The sequence below is a fragment of the Rhea pennata genome, chromosome 11 (genome assembly GCF_028389875.1).
Source record: "Rhea pennata isolate bPtePen1 chromosome 11, bPtePen1.pri, whole genome shotgun sequence".
Lineage (NCBI taxonomy): Eukaryota > Metazoa > Chordata > Aves > Rheiformes > Rheidae > Rhea > Rhea pennata.
The window spans coordinates 2,019,372-2,043,743 of NC_084673.1; the positions used below are offsets into that span (position 1 = coordinate 2,019,372).

General features: G+C 46.6%; 2 protein-coding genes across 12 annotated transcripts; both read left to right on the top strand.

Annotated features, from left to right (window-relative positions):
* Positions 1-99: 99 nt before the first annotated feature.
* RAB41 (RAB41, member RAS oncogene family) lies at positions 100-20,162 on the top strand. Of its 10 annotated transcripts, none has more exons than XM_062584381.1 (9): positions 100-253; positions 2,002-2,075; positions 3,055-3,113; positions 4,851-4,904; positions 11,027-11,132; positions 11,459-11,570; positions 14,623-14,716; positions 16,522-16,588; positions 17,653-20,162. In XM_062584381.1, exons 3-9 carry the CDS (start codon positions 3,084-3,086, stop codon positions 17,715-17,717), a joined length of 528 nt encoding a protein of 175 aa, XP_062440365.1. In that variant the 5' UTR covers positions 100-253; positions 2,002-2,075; positions 3,055-3,083; the 3' UTR covers positions 17,718-20,162. The 10 variants fall into 10 exon arrangements, 8 of the variants coding, with proteins under 8 accessions (XP_062440365.1, XP_062440367.1, XP_062440361.1 ...); XM_062584378.1 differs by lacking the exon at positions 2,002-2,075 and adding an exon at positions 7,064-7,169 and having other exon boundaries at positions 168-253; positions 11,024-11,132; XM_062584380.1 differs by lacking the exon at positions 2,002-2,075 and adding an exon at positions 7,064-7,169 and having other exon boundaries at positions 168-253.
* Positions 20,163-20,715: 553 nt separating this feature from the next.
* LOC134145351 (START domain-containing protein 10-like) lies at positions 20,716-23,516 on the top strand. 2 transcript variants are annotated; one of them, XM_062584753.1, is made up of 6 exons: positions 20,716-20,880; positions 21,161-21,308; positions 21,667-21,770; positions 22,213-22,330; positions 22,474-22,526; positions 23,166-23,516. In XM_062584753.1, the coding sequence occupies exons 1-6, from the start codon at positions 20,728-20,730 to the stop codon at positions 23,385-23,387; spliced, it is 798 nt and encodes a 265-aa protein (XP_062440737.1). In that variant the 5' UTR covers positions 20,716-20,727; the 3' UTR covers positions 23,388-23,516. The 2 variants fall into 2 exon arrangements, with proteins under 2 accessions (XP_062440737.1, XP_062440738.1); XM_062584754.1 differs by having other exon boundaries at positions 22,216-22,330.
* Positions 23,517-24,372: the final 856 nt, after the last annotated feature.

The window sequence follows — 24,372 nt, forward strand, 5'->3', positions numbered from 1 at the left end:
GTGACGTCACCGGCCGCGCCGTGGCGTCACTCGCTCCGCGGAAGGCGGGCGGGCGGCGGCGGAAGTGACGCGCGCGCGCGCTCGGCGGCGGCGGCGGGTGGGGCGGCGCGGTGCGCGCTCGGCGGTGTGCGCTGCTCCTCAGTCACGGCTCCGGCTCGGCCTGCCCGCTCCGCCATGTCGGCCCCCGGCAGCGGCGGCGAGTTCGGGAACCCGCTGCGGAAGTTCAAGCTGGTCTTTCTGGGCGAGCAGAGCGGTGAGCAGGGCGGCGGCACGCAGAGGAGGAGCCGCGGGCGGGTGCGGAGCCGGGAGGCGGCGGGGTGAGGGGCACGGAGCTGTCGGGCCGGAGGGAGGGGAAGGAGCCGTTAGGAGCCGGGGTGGGGGGCGGAGAGGAGCCGTTAGGGGCGGACGGAGCCGTTAGGAGCCGGGGTGGGGGGCGGAGAGGAGCCGTTAGGGGCGGACGGAGCCGTTAGGAGCCGGGGTGGGGGCGGAGAGGAGCCGTTAGGGGCGGACGGAGCCGTTAGGAGCCGGGGTGGGGGCGGAGAGGAGCCGTTAGGGGCGGAAGGAGCCGTTAGGAGCCGGGGTGGGGGGCGGAGAGGAGCCGTTAGGGGCGGACGGAGCCGTTAGGAGCCGGGGTGGGGGCGGAGAGGAGCCGTTAGGGGCGGACGGAGCCGTTAGGAGCCGGGGTGGGGGCGGAGAGGAGCCGTTAGGGGCGGAAGGAGCCGTTAGGAGCCGGGGTGGGGGGCGGAGAGGAGCCGTTAGGGGCGGACGGAGCCGTTAGGAGCCGGGGTGGGGGCGGAGAGGAGCCGTTAGGGGCGGACGGAGCCGTTAGGAGCCGGGGTGGGGGGCGGAGAGGAGCCGTTAGGGGCCGGGGAGGGAGAGGAAGGAGTCATGGGGGGGGGGAGGGAGGAGCCGTCAGGGGTCGAAGGGGGGGGAGGAGCCGTCAGGAGCGAGGGGGGGCGCGGAGAGGAGCTGTGGGGGGCCGAAGCGGGGGGGGGAGGAGAGCCGTTAGGGGCCGAGGGGGCTGCGAGGAGCTGTCAGGGGTGGGGGGGGGCGCGGAGAGGAGCTGTCGGGGGCCGAAGCGGGGGGGAGCAGAGCCGTTAGGGGCCGGGGGGGCTGCGAGGAGCTGTCAGGGGTGGGGGGGGGCGCGGAGAGGAGCTGTCGGGGGCCGAAGCGGGGGGGAGCAGAGCCGTTAGGGGCCGGGGGGGCTGCGAGGAGCTGTCGGGGGGGGGGGAGGGCGCGGAGAGGAGCTGTCGGGGGCCGAAGCGGGGGGGAGCAGAGCCGTTAGGGGCCGGGGGGGCTGCGAGGAGCTGTCAGGGGTGGGGGGGGCGCGGAGAGGAGCTGTCGGGGGCCGAAGCGGGGGGGAGCAGAGCCGTTAGGGGCCGGGGGGGCTGCGAGGAGCTGTCAGGGGTGGGGGGGGCGCGGAGAGGAGCTGTCGGGGGCCGAAGCGGGGGGGAGCAGAGCCGTTAGGGGCCGAGGGGGCTGCGAGGAGCTGTCAGGGGTGGGGGGGGCGCGGAGAGGAGCTGTCGGGGGCCGAAGGGGGGGGGGGAAGGCCCTGTCGGGGGTGGAGGAGGCGTCTGTAGGGACCGCCGGGGCGGGGAGGTGCCCTCGGGGGAGGGGGCGAGGAGCCTTTAGCGACCTAGAGACTGGGGAAGAGGCGTCAGGGCTGGGGGGGGGGGGGGGGGCAGGGGCCGGGCTCGGCGGGGGTGGGGAGGGGCCGCGGCCGGGGGGCGGCGGCGCGGGCGCAGCCGGGCGCTAGGCCGCCGCCGGCCGGGGGCGCGGGCCTGGCGGGCGCCGCGATCCCCTTTTCCGCCGTGGGCCCCCGGCGCGGGCCTGGCTGCCTCCGCGCGCCGGCGGCGCTGCCGGGGCCAGGCCGGGCCTCGCCGCCCCCTCCCGGGGCTCGCCTGCAGTGCGCCGGGAGCCGCGCTGGGCGGGTCGCGGCCCAGTGCGGGCAGGTGTGCGTTTCTGGCGACTTGGGAGACGGCTCTTACGCTGCCGCTGCAGCCCGTTGCGTCGGAGCTCTTCTTGTGGCCTACTCTGCTCACTGTGTGCAGGGCAAACGAGAGGAAAAATAAATGGTAAAGAAGCATTGTTCTTACAGAATGGTTGTTGCCCCCTTTTGCGCTCCCTCTTCTATTCTGTCTTTTACTTGGAGATTGACTCCTGTTTGTTTCCATGCCCTCTTAATGTAAGGGCAAATTGTGTATTTTCTTTGGAATTGCATTTTCCTTTGCTCTGTGACTCTTAGACCTCTTACTGTTTACCCACTCCTTAATCACAGAACTGTAAGGCAGAATGGAATTTCCAGAAGTCATCTAATTCACCTGCCTTGTCAAGGCGGGATCAGCTTTGCTCCTGATAGACATTTGTCTGAACCATTTTTAACCCTCTTTAATGCTTACAATTTCACAACCTTTCTGGGCAATTTATTCCTTTTCCACGTTCTCTTCCATCCATGCCCTTTGAATTTTTCTTGTCTTCTTCCTACTTGGAGAAGAATAGAGAGATCTTATCTTTTGTCCCCATTTCTTGTTCAGTTCCTCTTGATAATTTTTGCAAGCAAAGACTTAAAGCTTTTAGGCAAGTCATCAAAGTTTACCCAGTCTCTCGAATTGTGTTTTGAAGAAAGGATCTGCATCTTAAAGGTTGTTTTTCTATACAGTCAGTGGCAGCTAGATAGTGTCCAGACCATCAGCATCATCTCCTTTGGTATTTTGTGGCTAGAGGTCTTAGACTTGGTAATTTTATAAGTATCAAGTGTAAAAAGCAAAGCAGATATATTGCTTGCTCAAATAAAGAACAAATATTTTTTTTTGTAATGTACATCACAACACACTTAAATTATAGACCAAGTTTTCATCATGATTAATTCTTGACCTAATTTGATTTGGCTTAGTACAGTCCTGTCATGTTGTGAATGAATTTCTTAGCTAGTTATTTCACAGGAGGGAATCACTGAAATAGCTTTACATGGGAAACTTTATTCTTATGAACAGTGATACCCCTCTCCCCCCTTCCCACTGCTGCTTGAAAGTAATTTTTCCTCTTCTTTTGTAGTTGGGAAAACCTCTCTGATCACCAGGTTTATGTATGACAGTTTTGACAATACTTACCAGGTATGTGGTAGTCTTTTTTTTTAAAGATATATGCATTTAAGATCTAGGGGCAAACATGATTCTGCATGAGATGTCAATTCATTTTCATACATGAGGTTGTAATGTGCCATGAAATGGAGATGAGACTTTATGATTAAGCATCTAGTATGATGTGAGGATATGCAGTGTAGGGAAAAGCAACAAGACTGAGATGCTGTCTGGACATGTAAGAATCTTGAGTAGAGAGGGTCAAGAAGCCATTGGTTTATGGAGTTGAACCACAAGGTCAAGACTGAAGATGGATGCAGAAGTGTCGGGAAACACAATAGATGAATTCAATAGATGAATTGTGCTTGTACTCTTCTTGGTCTCTAGAGTCTTTATAGAATTTTTCTATTTATATAATAATAGTTTGGTCCAGAGTTCATAGATAAATAGGCAAGATGGCAGCATAGATTTTGTTTTTGTTTCATTTTTGATTTTTTTCGCCTAAAATACTGGATATAGAAAAAGCCAAGGAAATTCTGATAGTGAGTAGAGTAGGGATGAGGAACCTTCAGATTAAAAACTAAAGATGTGTAAGGGGGCTGAATACAGAACTAGGGTAATCACAAAATCTGAGGATTTCATAAGTAGTTAGTTGCATCAAGAGTATTGGGTGTTTCAAGAGAATATGAAGCAGCTTCAAGGAAATAAGAACTAGCTTCCTCGAAGATGAGACTATGATGTTCTCTCAATTCATGCCAGAAAGTTACTGTTTTTAAACCAGAATAATTTGAAGCTGCAATTAGAGAAAAGGAAGATAAAGTGGGAGTCTAGAGGATAAGTCATTGAGTGAAACTGAATGCATTCTGACTTTTTTAAGGTGCTCTTGTGTTTTAATCTAGTTGTTGTAAAGTGTGTCCTGGCTCCAGGAAACAGAGCTCCCAGAAATTAGTATTAGCTACAGAAATTGACTGTTGTGGCCTCTTCTGACCTTAAGAGGTTTGTGTTCTGATGGAGGCCTTCCAGAGCAGTGTATATGCTATTTGTCGCATTATACTGGATATAGAAGGCCCCTAAAGCACTACACTTAAATCTAGTACATCAGTATCCTGTCTTTTCTCCCTGTGTTATGATGGACTTAGGTATCTGCTTGGTTTAAGAGCCAGGGAAATGTTTAATACGTCTAACTCAGTAAATTATTCCAAATGTGTCTATACCTGAATTGCTTTACAAGCAATGGGAATGGGAGGAGATTTGCAAAGAGCTATCTGGGAAATGAAGCTACCGAATCTCACTGAAAGGAAGGTGCATTCTCAATTTAAAAAGCACTGAGAAAACATCACTTTTTAGGTTTCAATGCACTCATCCACAATTTATGCATGTAATTTCTGAGCAGTATTCAAAATAACATTTGCTCTACCTTTCAGTTATTTCTAATAACCTTACTTCTAATAAGTCTTACTAGACTGAATTGTTATAGACTGGAGGGAGATGCCAGTTCTGATAAGATCTTTGTTAAGGTATATGAATGTTTGAGAGGAAAAATCAGAAACTCAAAGGATCGTATGAAGTTGAGAAGTGTTTGAAGAGTGATGTGAACTGAAGATAGTGCAGATACCCATGTTGCTTGTTTTTTTATTAACTATATTGACGGGAAATGACTTGAAGAGCTTAACTGTAAGTTTATGAACATTTTTGAGAGATTGCATGGGAAGATCTGATTTGCAGATACGGAAGACAAGTTGCGGTTGCTAACGCTTTTTTTCTTTTCAGGCAACCATTGGAATTGATTTCCTGTCAAAAACAATGTATCTTGAAGATCGCACGGTAAGTGAGGCATCTGTGTGATAGCATGGCAACTGCAGTCATGGGAGCAGCAGTTGCTGTGCATGCTGTTTTGCCTGACTGTTCCTCCAGCCGTTGTTGAAATCCCACAGCAGGCTTCAGAGGCACAGCCTTTGAGACACCAGACTCCTCAGGCAGTTAATTCTTGCTGTATGAATGCTTTTCCTGTGTTTAAATCAAATCATTGACCCAGTCTCCTGTTTTTTGGTACTTAGTAACATTGGATACTTCTAGAATGAAGTCAAAACCTTTCATGAAAAATTGGGGCAAGCTGATTTCCATGTCACAGGGGAGCAGGCTGCCTGCTATATGTACTATAGACATAGTTTGCTTGTAGGATTTGCAGCGCTGCCTCTGGAATAGTCAGTGTAAGCGGACCTGAATAGGCCCAAGGTAGTTCTGAGTCCTGGAATCGTTTGGGGCTACCAGTGTTGGCAGAGTTCCTCCTTGTAAAAAGTTTGTCAGTAACACAATTCTGGCTTATTGGTAATAAAGCAATTTTCGATTTAGCTTGCGTGAGATTCCTTCTTGCATAAACAGACCCCTCACATCTGTCTCCTCTGTCTTTCAGTATTTGTCTTTTCATTAGTTCATGTTCAGTAGTTCTTGCCTTTCTGCTAGTTTTACTATTGGTTAAGGATGAAACTGTTTGGAGTTCAGAGGTGTAATGCAAGTTTTGTGTTGCTTTGGATGTGTTAGCCCAGAAGAAGAAGTCTTAGCCCAGGGGGCATGGGGAGGGTTCCTGATTGCTTCTCTGGCATCTTATCAGTGATTCACTGTTTGAAAAGACCTTTCTTAATCTTTGAATGGAAGAAACTCCTTTGCTAACATTCTCCAGCTATGCTAGCAGTAGTAGAAGAAGGAAAAGAAACATCTTGGGAAAGCTACTTGACACCTGTGAAAGTAAGTTGGAATAGCAATATGTTATTTTCAATAGTCCATAATTCTCAAGGGTAGTCACCCACTGATCTGCTATCTAGAAAATACCTTCCTCTTTGAAATATTTGGTATGCTGTTAGCCTTCTTGATTATATATGTGGTTCAGTATCACCCATAAAGCCTGTTCAATAACAGAGTTTCTGAATGTAGATGAAGGAGAAATGCCAGCATAAAAGCTAAGAAAATTCAGACACTAAAGAAGTTTCTCAAATATGGCTAGTGCTATATTTTACAACAGGCTTTGACTGTCATACTTGAAATGAGGAGTAAGTCTGTAACTGCACTGTGTACTTTGGTACATCTGATGTATCCTTCCCTTAAAAACACACCCATGCCAGATCTCTGAGCTCTAAATATGGCTCAGGTAGCACATACTAGGCAGCAGAAGGAACAAATACATATGGAGCTGAGTTCTTCAAAATCAGCTCTGTGTAGACTCCCATAGACTGCAATTGTGTGTCGTTTACAGCATCTTGCTAGTACAATGAGCTATGGCGCTGAGTGAATTGGAGCCATGAGAAGCCCCATTCTCACTCCTGACTGTCAGGCTGACAGTTCTATGTCATAGCTACAACCTCAGTTCTGAAAGGCTGAATAGTACTTTCTTGGCTGTGTCGCAGTACCTTCTTAGACTTGTTGGGTTTAAGCATAAAATAAGCCTATCTAGAGGATGTTTGCTGTCCTGGCTTGTACCTCGCTATTATGTTTCAGTACTTCACATCAGGCTTTCCAGGGGATTAATTAGTAGCCGAGTGATCTACTCCTTATAAATAGATGTGACCACATCTAGCTAGACATAGATTGCAGTCTGCTTGTAGAATCATTACAGCCAGAATCCTGACGTGGCAGGATGCACTGAGGTAGGTACACTTGTTTCCATCAGTGGGTGGTGTTAGAAGATATATTAGGAATATCTTGCTTTTCTGTTGAAAAGGAGAAGCTTGTTGATGTGTGTGCAAGATGGATTAATGGGCTTGTGAAGGGAGGGAGGTTTATCGGACATGTTAGACAGAGGCTATCACAAGGATGGGATTAGAAGCATCATTGGCTCTTTTCATACTTCTGTTCCATTTTAACTTTCCTTTTGTTGGGTTATTTTTGCCTTGCAATTCTTTTCTTTTTATTTCACTTGAGTTTTGGTTTTGTTTTCCATTTTCCTGCTCTTTCCCTTTCTTCTTCCCCTACACTTTTCCGTTTCCCAGATCAGGCTGCAGCTGTGGGATACAGCCGGCCAGGAGAGGTTCCGCAGCCTCATTCCCAGCTACATCCGTGACTCTGCTGTGGCTGTCATTGTCTTTGACATTACAAGTAGGTATCGAGCCTGGGTATCTGCAGAGGCCTTGCTGTTAACATGTACCTTTTATGCACTGGAAGTGGTGGTGTTTTCAGAAGGCTGTTTTCTGAAAGGAGCTAAGATAGGCCCTGTGTCCCAGGACAGTAGGTGTTTCATGGGTGGATCTGCTTTTACTGAGGGGAGGTAGTTGAGCATCTTCCCCCACAACCAATAGTAACTGCATTCCATGAGGTAGAAACTGGGGAATCTCTTGTCTACTCAAAGCTCAAACTGGAAGTGACACGCAGAGGATTTTCAGGTAGGTGAATCGGGTTTATATCTTGTATGTCCTCAGTGATTAGGAGCCTTTGTAAAGCTTTTTACTTTTTCCGTTTTTTTAAACTTTGAAATGAAAATTTCCTCTGTTCTGGATGACTAGAGAATTAATGAAAGTAGCAACAACACATGCCAAAATAATGAAAAATTGTCATGCTATGTAAGTAGTACAACACCTATTTAAATAAAAACTACCTAGAAAATTGTGAGGATTCGGGACTTTCATGTCATTGAAGGTGAGAGCTTGCTGTTTATACGAGCCACCAGAGAGCGTCTGAAATAGAAGTTTATAATTACCGTAACTTCTAAAGAATGAACAAACTTGGAGGCTGCTTTTTTGTATTTTCTTGGCTGGAGGGTTTTAGCATAAAATACGATATGAATATAATAATTATTTCATTGTAACTCCTTGTTATTGATTCCGCTTGATCTGGCTTTTTCACTTCAGCTACAGTATCAGCATAAATATGTGCACAGGATTTATACCAGTTAGCCAATACCATGTAGACAAAGTCTAAGTAAAGAACATGGCACAGATGAAAAACCTCTGGTCCACTTTTATTCTGCCACGAATTCTAGATTATAGTGAGTCTTTGCAGATCTGAATTTTGTTGCACTTTGATAAATGGAAATGCTTAACAGGTAATAACAAAATTCTGTTACCATTGCTCTTATGCAGTGAAAGCAAATAATTGAATAGTCTTTGAAATTCCAATCCTGTAGCTCAGGTACTTGTTTCGGGGAAGATTTCTGGCTTGGTACAAAATAAAAATATGAAACTGAAGTGATCTGTTTGGGCTTTTTGGGGTTTGAACAGTTGCAAGGTGTGCACATGACGACTTATCTTGGGAACAGATCTGGATGAGATAGAATGACAGGCTACAGAAGTTGGCGTGTTTTTTGTCCCCCTGTCGGGGCAAGTGAAGGATGCTGTTTACACAGGCAAATTGAAGAATCTATCTTAGTCTAAGCTGTTCTTAAGTTTCCAAACCTATCAGAAATGATTTAGCGATAATTACCTCCTCATGCCTTGAAAGTGTCTGAAAAGATCAAAGTAATACCATTTTTCTTGTTACTACTCCTTGGTCTGTTCTTAGCTAGTGAGAGGCTTTTAAATCTCTTCTGTTTGTGACAGAACATGCTCATGTACTTCTGAGGTGATGATAATGGTGAACACTAATAATATTAGGAATATATGTTTAATTTTCTTTACTACTGTAAAGAGCTGTATATATGCATTATCTTTTAATAGTCACTGTATTCAGGAACCTTAAACAGTCTCTTGAAAGTTAATGGTGGTCAGCATCATGGCAGGGTAAAATAGTGACAGCTCCCTGTGACGTACTTATGTATGTCAGGTGCTTTGCCAAGATGTTCTTTAACTAGTAGCCAGAAACTTAGCTAGTATGTGGTGGGCTGAGAAGAAAAATTGCTTATGTTAATCTGCTGGATATTTTGAAATATTAGTGGGACATACTGCAACTTGGCCCCTTGCAGAGCAAGTTAGCTCATGTGCTGATTTCTGAATTAGTTCTGATTAATGCTTGATTGAGAATCTCTCATCTTTCCAGACCAGTATTGTCATTAGCAAGCTGTCTTGTTTAGGAGGGTTGTGTTTTCTCTTCCTCTCCAAAAATGGCTGCAGAACAACTTTGACTTCTAGAAACCAGGAATACTGCAGCTAACTTCTGTTCTTAGGTCCCTTCAGGGGTGCCCTTATACTACCTCTGGACTAGTTGAATGATTTCCCTCACCCTGCACCTTTCACTACAACAAGATTATTACTCTTCTGCTAAGTTTGTAGTTCTTCCTTTAGTTGCATTTTTGATCCTGAGACTGAATCTTGGAACATTTAAACTACCAGCTTGGTAAACTCTGTGGGTTAATAGGCTGGTGAACAGTCGCTACATCCGCAACTCCACCGTTGCTGTGGTAGTCTGTGACATTACAAGTGAGTGATGCTTTGGTGACTCATTGTTTGAAATACTACGTGTCTCAGGGCTCTGTGTGGTAGCTCGTTGTGGAGACCAGAAGCAAGAGCCTAAAGCTGTCATTACCTATCTGATCTGCCAGCACTGGTGTAAAATTGTTGAAGTGCTATGAGTTCGTTGCCCTGCATTTTCCTGGGGTACTAAAGAGCCCTGATTGTTGCTAATGTAATCAAAGTTGTTTCCAAAATGAAGAGAACAATTCATACAAGCTAATTGCTTCAACTGTCAGCCCTAATTGTCCTGAATACTGATAGCAACAGTGTGGATGCCCTCATGTAGATACTGTGTTGTTTTAAATATGCATGTAGCAGGATGCTTTGCAGACATGTACTCTGTCCAGCTTCTGTTAAAATTTCTCTTTTAAGCCAAATAACCAAGTCCTCCTTAAACTACTTTCTCCCTCTCCTTCTGCAAGCTCCCATATTAACAGATGTCCTAAGCAAAAAAAAGCAATTATCCCTCATGGCTGAGCAGGTAGCTTTGTGAGAACTTCTGATGTAATTCATATCATCCAGCTGAATTATTTTGGGAGCAAATACCTACCCTTGTATGAAACTTGTTGCCACTGAGATTGTAAATAGCAATTTTGCTTTCTGACTGTGTAGCACTACTTGTACAGCCAGCAGTGTGGAATGATAACTTGGAAGGAAACAGTATTAATCCCAATTGCTCATCATTAAAAGCTTTTGTTTAGCAGTTGTTGTGGCAACTGGGTATTTTTTTGACCATTTCTGTTTCAAATAGGCAAGTCCCAGCATTGTGTGAACATAATGATTGTTATTACTTTAATATATGCACAAGATGTTTATATGGTTTAGAAGATATGTGAAAGAAGAACAAACCAGACTTCAGAGCTATCATATAATAGCTTAGTTTGTATTTTGGGCATAGCTCTGGTGCTGGAGATCAAACTGCATCTTTCTCATAAAATTTGATGGGTTTTTTGATTCTTGTGCTTATCTGAAAGGAGGGCATTCAGTGCCCTTTGTGTCACACGTGGCCTACAGTCTGCAGCATTTGCTTTTGTTTCTGCTACAGCTTAAGTTATTGATCACCTTAATCTTGCATGAAAATCCCCATTACCACCTTCTGGATGCTGTTTCACTACTTGGTGTCTGTGTTGAGGAAACTGCACGTCTGTCATGTGGGAATTGCCCAGAGAGCTTTGATCTGAGACTATGTAGGTTGGGGGTACTGTGGAGAGACCATATATAGTCCTGGGTAAGGAAGACCAACTCATTATTGCTCATTAGCTACCACTAGCAGTGATAATTGGGTTAGAAACCTTAACGTAGAGCTCTTTGGGATGTGGTGACTGGGGGAATGGCAGAATCACTAGACAAAAAAAGGAAGCAATTGAAATACTTTTTCTGTAAACTGAAAATTAGCAAAGCCAGCTTCTGTGCCCTTTGGATATGTGGGAACAAGTTTACAAGGTCAGTCTCAGCTTCTCAGACTGGGCTGCATGCAGTGGATTCTAGAAATGGCCTTTTCTCTAAAGGACAGTTTCCTCCTTTCTTGTCTCTCTTGCTGTCTCTCTGCTCTCCCTGGCCTGGTACCAGCAGGTTCGGCTGCAGCTTTGGGACACAGCAGGCCAGGAGCGGTTCCGCAGTCTCATTCCCAGCTACATCCGCGACTCCACCATTGCTGTGGTAGTCTATGACATTACAAGTGAGTGATGCTTTGGTGTCTCGTTATTTGAAATACTACATATAAGCGGAACTGGTATGTTACAGCAAGAAGTTCTGCAGAAAGATAATTAATGCTAGAAAAAGTTTGGGGCTTTTTTGTTTTGGGGGTTTTTGTTTTGTTTTTCCCTACTTCCTTTCTTTCCCCCCATTTTTCTGGCTGGATAGAAAACAACTTGTGGGTTGTTCTATATGTGATGTGGGAAGATTTGGAGAAGTACTTGGATACAGGCGCAGCAAATTTCAAAAGCATTCTCCCTCACTTGGAAGAAATTTTATCCTCAGTATTCTCGATTTTTTCCCCTACAGACTTGAATTCTTTCCAGCAGACCTCCAAGTGGATTGATGATGTTCGAACAGAGAGAGGAAGTGATGTCATCATCATGTTGGTGGGGAATAAAACTGATCTGGCAGACAAGAGGTAATCATAGATGGGGAGCTGGTGGCCTTGCTGCCATGGCCAGTAAAAGCAGGGAACTGGCTGACTTGTGTGTCTTCACACAAAGCAAGAAGCATAATAGCTTGTAATGATATTCAGATTTCTGATGCCAGAATATGCAAAATTATCGTTTGTTATTCTACAAATAGTTTGGGATAAAACAAACCTACCTAAAAAATTTCCTTTTACTTAAATTAAGTATTTCTATATGTAGCTCTCTTTCTCATAGTGTATCTTATCTAATTTTTCTTTTTATGCTGAGAAAAAAACAAAAAGATACATTCAAAAGCAAGGAAATCTGCCTTTTTTCTGTAGTCATATTTACATGATTCTTTTTGCATGTGCAAATCTAAAAGATTATAGTAAAGTTTTTTTTCTTGTTATAAGGTACAGCATGAGATTTCAGTAGTACCCGTCTAAAAGGTTCTCCTCTGAGCGTAAATTTTATGTCACATGTGATGCTGTGGAAGTGTGAGGAGAAACTAGATCAGTGAAAACATATTTTCCTAAGCAATTTTTGTATTTTTCGATTTCAAGTTCTTCTCTTGACTATTGAACTAGTAGAAATTCTTGTATTGTTTTCAGAGATTTTAATTCTTTCTGAGGATATAAGAAATAGTGTAGATAGAAAAAAATCTTCGTATTAGTAGCTAGCTTCAGTAACAGTTGACAAAGGAATGATGGGAGTAAGCCACACAGTTCCTTGAAAATTCAGTACTTTGAACTGAATCATTTCAGATATACCAGTTACTCTAAACTGTGTGGTTTAATCTGTAGAATGAAGCGTTGAAGTAATGGGAATTTTTTAACTGTCACTGAAAAAAAAAAAAGCAGAAATGGGAAATACTTGGATCTCAATTTAAATACTCTTATAAAATCAAAAGCCTAACCTTTGGCGGTTCATGACACACTTCTGATTGAAAGATAGTCTGAAAAGCCTTACAGATGGAATATTTTATCAAAAGAATTTGCGCTAATACCTGAGTTGCCAGTCTGTTTACTCTGCTTCTTGGCATGATGGCCTAATAGGAGCCTGCCTGTTTTCTTGTTGGGTGCTGTCACATTTTAAATTCCAAACCTTATTTTACGCCTGATGTGTAAATATTGCTTCAAAATGTTCTGTGACCTGTTTTCCCCCTGTGATTTTGGTGTTGCCCAAATGGTCACATGAGAGAGAATATCAGGCATCTTTGGCTACACAAATTGGTATCAGGAGTCCTTCTTCATACTTTATCTCTGTACAAGCCACACGGTTAGTTTTTACTTTGCTGTGCCTAGCAGGAAAAGTATAGACAGTTCTATTACTGGTATGTCGTTTGAGTAAGCAGGGGAAAAATGAGTTAGAAATAGAGTGCTGTGTGGTCTTTGTGCTGCTAATGCTTACGGAAGTATGTTTTGCATCTACCAGCTGGACCACGTTAGTATTGGTAACTATTTGGCTTTCCCCAGTTCCAGTGGAGGCCATTTTAAGTGTCCTGTGCAATGCACTTCAGAAACCTTGGGAAAATTTGGTGCTTCACATTTGTATAGATGGCTTGGATTAAGAAATTCAGGTGGCAAGAGTTCAGAGCAGTATGGTCAGCTTGCAGAATTGACTTGTAAAAGCAACTGAGCAAATTTAAGAAGCTGTTCTACTTAAGGCAGCTCTGTATACTGACCGATTAGCATCTCTTATACTCTACTGGAAGCTGCAAATAACACCAGCTTCCTAACTGTTTGATCTGGAGGTTAGATTTAAGGCTTTCTAATTCCAACAAATTACTGTTTCTTCTAGAACTGAAAAAATCAATGGGATAATTGGTGCCTTAGATTATTTTTTGATAGTACCGAAGTAGTGTGTGTGCTTGTGTGCCCAGGATAGCTTGTCCAGCATTGTCATAAGAATAAGGCATCTAGAAACTTGTTTGCAGCATAGCTACAGTTGGAGTTCATATGTCAGCAGAAATTCCTGTTGTAGAAGTTTTGATATAAGTGACAGTAGTCCTGGACTAGCCTAGAATTTAGAGTTAGGGTGTATATTCAGCTATGCTGGTCAGCACAAGCTATCACTAAAAGAAGCCTCCTTTTCTTGCTTATGAATTTTTGTTTTTAAGAGATTTGTGGCAAGCTGGAATACTGGGCCTTTTAGTACTGGACAAACCATAGGTCAGTCTGAGATTGATCACATTTTCTGAAATTGAGCAGAGCCTACAGGAAACCATTCATCCTCTGGTTAAAACCAAGTGGTGATGAAAGTTAAGTTCGACTGTCAAACATGGTTGGAGTTGAACTGATAATAGCACTGTTTTTATTTGGTGTAGCCTGTTAAGTTCAGCTTTTCTGCTAATGTTGCTTCAGTTGGTCACTGGTTTTTCTACATTTTTTTTCTTTTTATCATTTTTGGAATATTTTTCTTTGTTTTGGTTTTTCTTTTCTGTGATTTGTTCTCATTGCTGTAGACAGGTTTCTATAGAGGAGGGTGAGAGAAAAGCCCAAGAACTGAATATGATGTATATTGAAACCAGTGCTAAAGCAGGATATAATGTGAAACAGGTATGTACAGGGTATTGATCAGAGATGCATTTGCAGATGCTTTCTCACAAGCAGCAGCATAGTACTTGCTGTTGCACTGTACTTGCTGCTGGAGCCTTTCTGACATCTTGCTGTAATCTCATGGAGTTCCCTCCTGTTGACTTTTGGGGAACTGCTTTTTGCATCAGGTGCAGCTAATGGGAATTCTTTTCCCTTGAGGATGCTGTGTATGAGACTCAAATGCACTACACAAACTTCATCCTGTGCTGATGATCCTTTTATTAATGGTCATAGCCCAGGTGGTCCCTGAACTACTTACCTGAGGTTGTTTCCTCCCTAGCTGGAACCTAACGAGGAACCTGGGGGGTCCTAAACTCAGAGGTCCTGAGGTCTCTGTAGATTATGCACTCGTGTAATGGGTGGTGAAGAGGCCCTCCATTGAAAAGTGTCTCAGTCACAGATACATCTAATTCTTCCTGTCCTTCCCTTCTGTCTTTCTGCTTCTGTTTGCACCTTTGTCCAGGCAAATCACTACCGAAGAAGGTGAACAAAGAGCCAAAGAGCTGAATGTGATGTTTATTGAGACCAGTGCAAAGACTGGATACAATGTGAAACAGGTAGATCTATGTTATGTTTTAAAGATCAGTAAATATGTACTTCACTGCTCTGTAGGGGGGGGGGAATAAGTCTGTTTGTGGTTCATGCTCCATCAGATATGTTTACCTGTTGTCTTTGTCAGATCTTGAAATCCTTCTTGCCTAATGACCAGTGCTGCTGCTTTATCTAGTGGAAGCTTCTTTTCCTGTCAAGTCTGTGGTACCTCGTTAAAGCTAACGTACCTTGAAAGGAAGGAGAATCTAAAAATGGAAATTGCAGAAGGATAGGGATGTCACTATACAGTGCAGCATGCCAAACATAATTTTATGCATTCCCTCTGCTTTTGTTAACAGTTAATGCAATGTTTTCTAAAATCAGTGTTGACAGCAGTCAGGCTAACAGCATATTCTGATGCACCAGAGTAGAAGCTCCTGGTTCTGTTCATAAGCCTGGCAGAAAAAAATCTAGAACCATAGAATAGTTGAGATTGGAAGGGACCTCTGGAGATCATAGATTCCAAATTGATGATCAGTTTCTTGTGTTTCAATTTGTGCCCGCTGCTTCTTGCTATGAGCTTGTGATTCCACCCCCCATTGGTTCAGGAAGCACTGTTCTGAAGCATGGCAGAGTTTGGGCGATAAGACAGCTGTAGGGCTTGAAGATTTGCAGGGAGCTTGAGTGACTTCCTGATACCAGTAGTACTTACCTGGTAACTGGTGTATGAATTGACCAGTTTGCTGCACACCAGCTAGTTAGGAGGTCATCACAGTGGCATTAGGAGGCTTAGTTGTGGGGGGGAAGATGAGTGTTTTTAAACTTCTGTGGATATAATTCAGCTTAATTGTTGGTTCTAACTTGCTGTTGCTTTCTTTGCCATGTGGGTGTTGGTAGCGAGAACTTCTGTGTTGAGGGAAGACATTGACTGCAGGGCCTTGCTGGTACCTCAGTGGTTTGATTTTTCCATGTAATACAATTTGGAGAGGTGGATGTAAGCCCTTGACAAAGTACTTTGAGAAAGATCATCACTGACTGACATTAGTCAGTCTCCTTCCTCTAGTTTTTCAAGTAAAAATACACCTTTCTACAGTTCTGTCCACCAGACTTGTCTAGCGTTATCTGATTTTGTGTTTGCTGCTGAGTTAGTGTCAGCAGGAGGAGCTCTAGGCATTGATTTGAAAAATTATGCTAAAGCATTGTCTGTTTTATGTGTGGATATGAGAGTTCTTCCTAGCTCTAGCAATTCCTTCATAGCTTAGATGAAGCTCACTTGACCCAATCATTCTGATTATAGATGACTGTTTTGAAGCAGGATTTAAAGGGTGGGCTTTAAAAAGCTAGGGTATTCTTAAACTTAAATGTCCAATCTGTTCCAAGGCTGTTTATCTGAGAACTCCTGGGTTGTGCAGTGTAACATTACTGTGTACAAAAACAGTTGAGGCTGGAAATGGTCAACTGCAGCTTCTGACATGCTTACTGAGCACAGGAGGGAACTGTTCTGTGTATCCCTAGAACAACTGTTGTTATTAATGAAGAAAAATGCCATATTCAGTTAAGTAGCAACAGATAAAACTGCATGTTTTGTAGGTGTTTGGTGACTTAATCATTTTGTTATCAACGTTGGGTAGAATATCTTGGGTATATCTCGGGTATCTACCCAAATATCTTGGGTAGAATTCTCCTTGCATTTGTTGATCATTGTTTTGCTTGCTAAAATGCCCATTTAACAAGGTTGTAAGATTCTGACTCTTAAGTTCTCTTATAAAGTTATTTTTTTAACATGCATTCTTTCCGACAAGCTTTCTGTTTACCTTATGTTACTTTTTAGCTTTTCCGTCGTGTTGCTGCTGCTTTACCCGGGATGGACAGCACACCAGAGAAGAGCAAAGAAGACAGTATCCTTGCTTTCTTTTCAGTGACTTTCCTGTTCTTGTAGGATATGGCAATTACCTTTTTGGCAGGTCGGACTTGCAGATTTCTTGGTACATTGTGGATGTGGGCCTTATTTGGGTTTTTCAGACACATGGCTGGAACAGCTTGTATAGTGTGGTGATAACCTATGGATAAAAATTCAGACCCTAATTCTGCCCTTGCAATTTATAACTGCAAGGGCAAGTTTTATTTTCTCTCCTTAAGCTTGTCTGCTTAAGGACAAAATTTGCATAGCTTCAAAATGCCTTAGTATTTTTCCCTCGTTACACGGGGCAAGATATGTGCTGCTCTGCTAGAGCATCTGCCCTTATCAAGAATGAACAGTTGACAAGCTTTTCATAATTGTAGGAGAGAAATTACTACATTGATTTTTAACTGTTACTAGAATGTGTTAAGCTCAGTTTTTGTTTTGCTTTTTTAAAATTATTTTTAAGCCAACTCTTAAACAGACTAAGAAGCAGGATCCATGACTTCTGACAGTAGTAATCTTCCCAGGACAGAGTTGTCACTGTAACCACTGAATACTCTTGCAGTGTTTTGCCTGCTACATGCATCTAGTAGTAGAGCACACATGTGACTATGCTAAGTTTACCACATTTTGCCTGTATAAAAGGATAGATGAAATCCATAGCATCCCTGCTTCCAAATGCAGCTGGTTCTAAATTAACAGTTAGCAAAATACGCCAAGCTGAAGACTGGAGCGGGAGAAACTGGTGCTCTTTGAGGCAGTTCTGCCAATATCATAAATGGTGAGTGTAACCCTTCAGTTCTGCCTCACCTGAAAGAAATTAGTGCTATTGACTCTTCCAAATGTTATGGCCAGCATCATCAAGACTAAGTTTACAGTCATGTTTGGATGGCATATAAATGTCTGTACACTTTTTGATTGTAAACTCTCAACCTAGCTTCTCTTTGTATGAAACTCATGTCTGTCTTTGGTATCCAAAAAAGGCTAAGTTGGTCACTTTCCCTATTCTCTACTTGTTTCCTCTTGAACCAGGTGACTTCCTTAACTTGTTTCCTCCAGTGATTGACATCAAACTAGAGAAACCTCCTGAGCAGCCAGTAACGGAGAGTGGTTGCTCCTGCTAACAGGCCTGTTGTGTAGCAGCACATTCCCCAACCGGCCAATCTCACTGAAGAACATCACTGCTCATTGGCTAGGCAAACCTACTTTGTGGGCTGAAAAACCAATCTACTAAGCGAGTGAACTCCCTGTTTACTGGTTGGGAGCAGCCCCGGCCGCCCCTCTTACTGCATGGTATGAGCCCTGAGTGCAGAATGAGTGTTCTCTTTCTCTCTCTCTCTCTCTCTCTCTCTCTCTCTCAGTTGTTGCACTGTGGCACTGTAGTGCCCTTTACACACTATCTCTTTGCTCTCTTTTTTTTTTTCTCTCTCTCTCCCCCCACTTTGAGCCTGTCTGCTCAGATATGTCTTTTGTGAATGCAATGAAAAAGCCACCAAGTTAGGGAAAACAAAAGCAAAGTTTGGGGGTGGGCTTTCCCCCTTCTTCATTGCCTTGCATCTTAACTACTTCCTTGTCCACTCCAGCAATGTCTTTCTGTCCTGCATCCCTGCTTCCTCTTTTTAAAGGCTACTCGTTTTAAACTAGTCACAGTTTGACTTGGCCTTGCCTTCTTTTTGACAGTACAGGTGATCTATTTCTAGCTTTGCCTCCTGTAAGGCATGCATAGTAGTAGCTGCTCGGTTTCTCCTTTCGGTGGATGGTCTTGGCTAACTCTTGCTCATCACCTCTAAGGTTTGCCCTATACCTAGCTCTCATGACACAAAACACTGGAAACCCCCAACTCTGATAGCTTGAGCCTTGCTGCTCCCATTCCTGTGGCAGAGACATCCCACAGATCGCTTTCTTCCGTTGGAATTTCTTCTCATCTTCCCTGAAGATGTTGGTGTTTGGTGAGTGCTAGGTGTCAAGTTTGGGGGAAGAAGAGGGTGCAGAGGCTTTGCAGCATGAGGTTGAGTGGGAAGAGATCCTTAGGGCGGTTTGTGGGGATCTGTAGGTCCTATCTGTTGATAGCAAAGACACTGGAATCCCCTGGAATTCCTCACTACAGTGCCAGTATCTGCCCTGGACATCATTGGTGCTGTTCAGATTCCTTTCCTGTACTTTCTTCTCCTGTTCCTCTTCACATAGGCTGGGAGTTTCTTCACATGAAGCAGGAGAGCTACAGCAGATTGAATGTCAGTGACAGCTGTTTTACTTTCGTATCTAGGTTGCTGCTTAATGAAATCATACACTACATTATAGCTACTTGCTTCTGGTAGCAGACCTTTTTTTGTGGGGGGGAGGCGTGTAGTAGCTATTTCACTTTTGGAATAGTGTTAACACTATAATATTGCCAAAACTGAGGTTAGTAACATGGATATATTACCAGACCTGGGCATTAGAGGAACGTTCACTGCTGGTGTTTTTCTTTTTTTGCTTTTTTGCTTTTTTGGTTTTTAGTCCTTTCTCAACCTCTAAGTTTCAGGAATACATTCATCTTCTCTCTGTTCTATACCCCTAGTTTCTAACTACTTTAACAGAGCTCTTCAGAACCTGTAGTGGAAGTCTTCTTGTCCATCAGTCCTAACCAGAAGTCAGTAAGTTTGTCCATTGGCAGGAGAAAAAATAGGTAAGAGGGTTCTAAGTTATTGACTGTTCTTCTGATCACCTGGCCTATGCTGACAGGAGAATACTGGTGGGATGAGGAGGGACAGTGCAGTGTGAAGGGTGCAAACAGGGACAACAGCATTTGGTAGGTTGAGGACATTCCCCTAGCAGAATGCCTTGTTGGTCACTGACTCAGCTGTGTGCACTTTGAAGCCTGCAGAGCATGCATAGGAAGGGAACTGTCACTCTTGTAACGACCTGGCAGTCCTTGCTGGAGGAGCATCCTGCTCACGTGGTGCCAGAGCTGCTCTTCAGCCACAGTGACTTACTTGCCTCAAGTTACTTAGACTTACCTCTTGTTCTCGAGAGCCTTGTCCCTTCCTCTCCGTGTGAGCTGGCCTGCAGGAAGAAGCTGGGATGTTTCCCATTTCACTCTGGAGTGTCGCCCCCTCATTTCCTCCCCCCCCCCCCGCCTTCTCGCCCAGAATAGTTGGCGTAGTCAAGAGTCCTTTGAACCTCACACCAGTGGGAAGTTCAGTCCCCTCCTCTGTACATACTCCCTGTTGTGTGGGAATTGCTGATGTTCTGTCAGTGTGTCTGTGTCTGCCGTAGAACAGGTTTTGCCGTCCCCTTCTCACAGGCAGATGTGCCCTGCCACTGCTGTCGTATTGTTCTGAGTCACTGGACTTTGGTGGGAGGGAAGTGGGGGGGGAGGGGAGACCTTAAGTAATGGGGGGGTAACTAGTGAAATAAAATAAAATAGTTCACTTCCCACTGTCTTCTCTATGGATGTGTATAATATTGAGTGTGTGTCTCTGGCCCTGCTGTCTCCTAGCTGTTAGCCAAGTAAGTGTGACTATTAATACGAATATGGACTGTCTGACCACAGCCATGTACCACACTAAATAAAGTTATTTCACCAACGTCTTTTCTGTGCTCCTTGAGGGGAGGAGGCTCGCGCTGCCTTCGCTTGCTTTACTGGCGTCCAGGCAGCCTCTGTCCTGCGTATGTGTAGGCGAAGGGGGCGGCCGCGCTTCCCTGGCAGTGGGCGCGGTCGGAAGGGGCGGCCCTGCTGCCGCCGAGCTCCCCCCGTAGCCGCCGTTCCGCGGTGCTTCCCTGCCGTGAGTCGCCCCGCGAGGCGCCGGCAGGACGCTGCCCGCTGGGCAGCGGCCCCGAGCCGCCCGCGCGCGGCCCCGCGGGGCGTCACTTCCGGCGCCCACGTGGCGCGCGCGGCCTGGCCGCCGCCGTAGCCAATGGGAGGCGCGGCCGGCGCTGCGGGCGGGCGCCGCGCCTCGCGGCCGTTCGAAAGCGGCTCCTCAGGGCCGCGGCCGCCGTTTCCGCGCGGCGGCGGCGGCCAATCCGCGGGCGGCGGCGCCGCGGCTCCGACGCCGATTGGCGGCCGCGGCGGGGGAGGCGGAGCCCCGCGGCCCGACACCTGCTGCGGGGGGCGGCGGGCGCTGCGCGGGGCGCGGCGGAGCGCGGCCGCGCATGGAGCCGGCGCGGGTGCCCGACGCCGCCGCCTTCCGCGCCTTCCGGCAGCAGTGCGAGGGCAGCGGCGGCTGGCAGAGCTGCTACGGCCGCGGCGGCCTCGCCGTCTGCATCCAGGCGCCGCCGCCGGGCTCCGGCGTGCACCGGCTCAAGGTGGGGCGGCGGCGCCGTCGAGGCGCCGGGGCTGGCGGCTTCTCTCCTCCTCTCTGCTCTGTCTTCCCTGCCCCGCTCTGAGGGAGGAGCGGCGCGGCGCGGCGCGGCGCGGCGGGATGTCCCCCGCGGGCCCTCGGCGAGCCTTTCCCCCCGCGTCGGGTCGCGCGGCGTTTCGGGAACGGGCGCGCGCCAAGGGGCTTTTCCGCCCCGCTGTGGCTCGCTCGCATCCCCGAGGAGGGCCGCGGGGCGGGAGAGCGCGTCCCCACCCTTCCGCCCGCAGTGCCGCATCGACATCCCGGACGTGCCGGCGGAGACCGTGTACGACGTGCTGCACGACGTCGAGTACCGCCGGAAATGGGACACGGCCGTCATCGACACGCATGACATCGCCCGGGTGGCTGCCAACGCCGACGTGGGCTACTACGCCTGTGAGCGAGGGCTGGAGGGCTGCTTTGGCTGGCTGAGGGCCGCAGGAGATGGGACCGGCCCTCTTCAACCAGAGTTTTGTCTCCCCTTGCGTGGAGGCCCACCTGGCTGGGCTTCCTGGCAGGAGAGAGACATTTGGGGTCCTGGGCATCCGTTATGATCAGTGCTTCTGCAGCTGGTTAGCACCGTTTGGGCTGCTAAGGGGTGGGAGAGGCACTGCTTGTAGGATGTAGTGAGATCCCTAAGTGAGCTAAAGAAGGATGTTCAGGCAAGGCAACAGCCTGCAGAGTGAGCGCAGGTCCATGCAGACCTCATGTTTTGCTCAGGAAGGTAAAGTGGTTTTCTTTCTTCTGTGTCCAGGGCGGTGCCCGAAGCCCTTGAAGAACAGGGACGTGGTGACACTGCGATCCTGGCAGGTTCAGGATGGGTATCATGCCATCATCAACTTCTCCGTCAAACACCCGGTGAGTGACGAGCAGGCTGGGCTGGATGGCCGTCTGATTCCAGAGATCACAGGGAGTGGACAGTCCTGTGCAGGGCAAAAGTGCCATCCTAGAGTTGGTTAGTCACCAGCTACGTGAATTCTCCTAGATTAGAAGTCAAGATGGTCTGTTGAGTAGAATGTGACTGAGTCCCTCATAGCTGAGCTACACCTGCTCGGTGCCATTCTCTCACAAGTGCAGCAAGGTGTCTGTAGACAGCAAGATCCTGCCTGCATCTGGGATATATTAGTACTTCCAAAGCACCAGGTAGTTGTGTGATTCCTGTACAAGCCCTCATGTTGAGGCACCTCATCTGTGCTTCAAGCGTAGTCTCTTTGCCCTGTGTATTCAGTGCTAGAGCTGAGGGTGGGAGAGATCAGGGAAGATGGAAGGTAGTGTCTGACTGTCTGATGTGTCTGCACAGAAGTATCCTCCGCGCAAGGATCTCGTAAGGGCGGTATCTCTCTTAACGGGGTACCTGGTGCATTCAACTGGGCCCAGCAGCTGCAGTCTGACTTACCTGGCTCAGGTGGATCCAAAAGGTAAGTCTGCAGCACTTCTCTGTTCCAGACCCTCTTTGGCATGCGTTGACGTTAATGCCTGCTGTGGGGGGCTGCTGAGTGGTTAGTAGGAGCACAGCTACTTTCTGGCATGCTAACTTCTGGTTTTCCCCTCAATATATTAGGGTCGTTGCCGAAGTGGGTTGTAAATAAAGCTTCTCAGTACCTGGCACCACAGGTGAGCAGAGCATTTCCAGCATGCATGTGCCAAATCCCACCCCTGGAGTTGGAGTAAAGGGCTGCAGAGGATGGGCTTCCCTCGGAGCAAGGACTGCCCTAGAAATGAGCATTTTAGCTAGTTTCTGCTGTGGTATTGCATTATTCCAGCCTTACCAGTCCCACCAGCTGATTCTGATTCACTTCAGAAACCAGCAGGAAGTGAATAATAGCACAATTCTGGTTCATGTTTGCACAGTGATATGCCTTATCCCCACTGTTCCTGCCCTATCTGAATTGGATCTTGAGGCTCAATAGCTGTTGGAGCTCCTGAACTGAGTGGCAGAGCTGTGCTTGAGGGCGTCTCTGGTGTCACAGCAGGACAGTGGCAGAGGATTTCAGTCCCTAGATGATATTGTGTGGGAGGTCTTCATTTCATGCTTCCTAAAGCAGCTGCTGTCTTCGAGGGGGTTAGGCAAAGGGAAGATGGTCCTATAAAGTTTAACTGTCCTGCCTTTTTCTGTATTGGGCCCTAAGCCCTTTTTTAAGCAACCACAAAAGAACTGGATCAGATGTTAGTACTGGTTAAATGAGAAAAGTGCCTACATGTCTTTTAAGCTTCTATGTTTTTTTTTCCCTCTGCTTCCCTGTTTCTGATCAGATGATGAAGAAATTGCATAAGGCCTGTGTGAAGTATCCTGCCTGGAAGCAGCAGCACGATGTGAGCGTGAAACCCTGGCTGTATCCTGAGCAGAACAACCTTCCTCTCTTGGCACTGTCAGAGCTGGTGCTCCAGCGTGCCACCTCGCTGGAGAACATAGATGAGAGTGGCCTGTCGGAAGTGAAGGAAGAAAGGGGCGACCACAGTGGCTCGGAGAACTGATGCTGTTCCCATTGCTGTGGGGAGGAACACTACATGATGCTGCTCAGGCTTAGCTGTGTGCCTTATGTTAAAAGGTGGGGTAGGGGATCATTCAAAATAATAATAAAAAAATAGTAGCTTTTTCTTCCATGAAGTGGCTCTGTGGATCCTAGCGCACTGGACCCATTCAGTACAGAGACTGAATGGGGCCAGGAGCACATGGGCTGCCTGTACTGTCCTGATCGTGTTACGCTCAGGGAAAGGAGTTGTACAGTACATTTCTCAAGTGTAATCTGCCGTGCCTTAACACAATACAGCTTGTTCTGGGACTGTTACTGTTGCTCCAAAAGATCAAGTTACCTGCAGTACTTCTGGCTGACTGCTTTATTGACTGAAGAGTTATTCATTGACAAGCTAAGGCTGTTTCAATGCATATGCCTGTGCCTCTATGAGCAGCTAAAAAAAAATCTGATGTTGTTGGACCTGTTATTTTTGCTGCAGGAATTGGTAATTAATCCAGTTTTTCCCCTCAATTCAGGAAGAAGGATGACATGGACTCTAGTGAGCAGTGCAAACCATATTACAGCTTGGTCAATCAAGACATCTAAGGCATGAATATATCTTGAGAAAGAATCCACTCATTCCTATTAGCCCCCAGCAAGATGGTCATGGGGGCGGGCAGCATGGTGGCTGTGAGAGCATCTGACCCTCTGAGTAACAGCAGAGAGAGAGAGGAAGCTGTCCTAGCCACAGCTGATCTTCGTGGAGCTACTGCAGAGGGCCTGCTGCGAGGCAGGATGAAAAGACTGAACACTTGCAGAGACTGCAGGCCTGTATTTCCAGTCCCCTCTGTGGCAGTGCTCAAGGTACCTCTTAGCTCCTCAGCAGTGCAGTTACGTGCCAAAAGCCTGATGCCCGTGTTTGCTGTGTTCCCCAGTGGGCAGCAGAGCACAGGGTCTAGCTTTGGGGGCAGGGAGCCTTCAGCCCAGCAAGGCTGGGCACAACA

Excerpts from the sequence above, each read along its gene's own strand:
- LOC134145351 (XM_062584753.1), top strand. The coding sequence starts at position 20,728 with ATGGAGCCGGCGCGGGTGCCCGACGCCGCCGCCTTCCGCGCCTTCCGG. Across the intron at positions 21,309-21,666 it reads CGACGTGGGCTACTACGCCT|GGCGGTGCCCGAAGCCCTTG; the intron begins GTGAGCGAGGGC and ends TTCTGTGTCCAG. Across the intron at positions 21,771-22,212 it reads ACTTCTCCGTCAAACACCCG|AAGTATCCTCCGCGCAAGGA; the intron begins GTGAGTGACGAG and ends GTGTCTGCACAG.
- RAB41 (XM_062584383.1), top strand. The coding sequence starts at position 175 with ATGTCGGCCCCCGGCAGCGGCGGCGAGTTCGGGAACCCGCTGCGGAAG. Across the intron at positions 3,114-4,850 it reads GTTTTGACAATACTTACCAG|GCAACCATTGGAATTGATTT; the intron begins GTATGTGGTAGT and ends TTTTCTTTTCAG. Across the intron at positions 7,170-11,458 it reads CATTGTCTTTGACATTACAA|ACTTGAATTCTTTCCAGCAG; the intron begins GTAGGTATCGAG and ends TTTCCCCTACAG.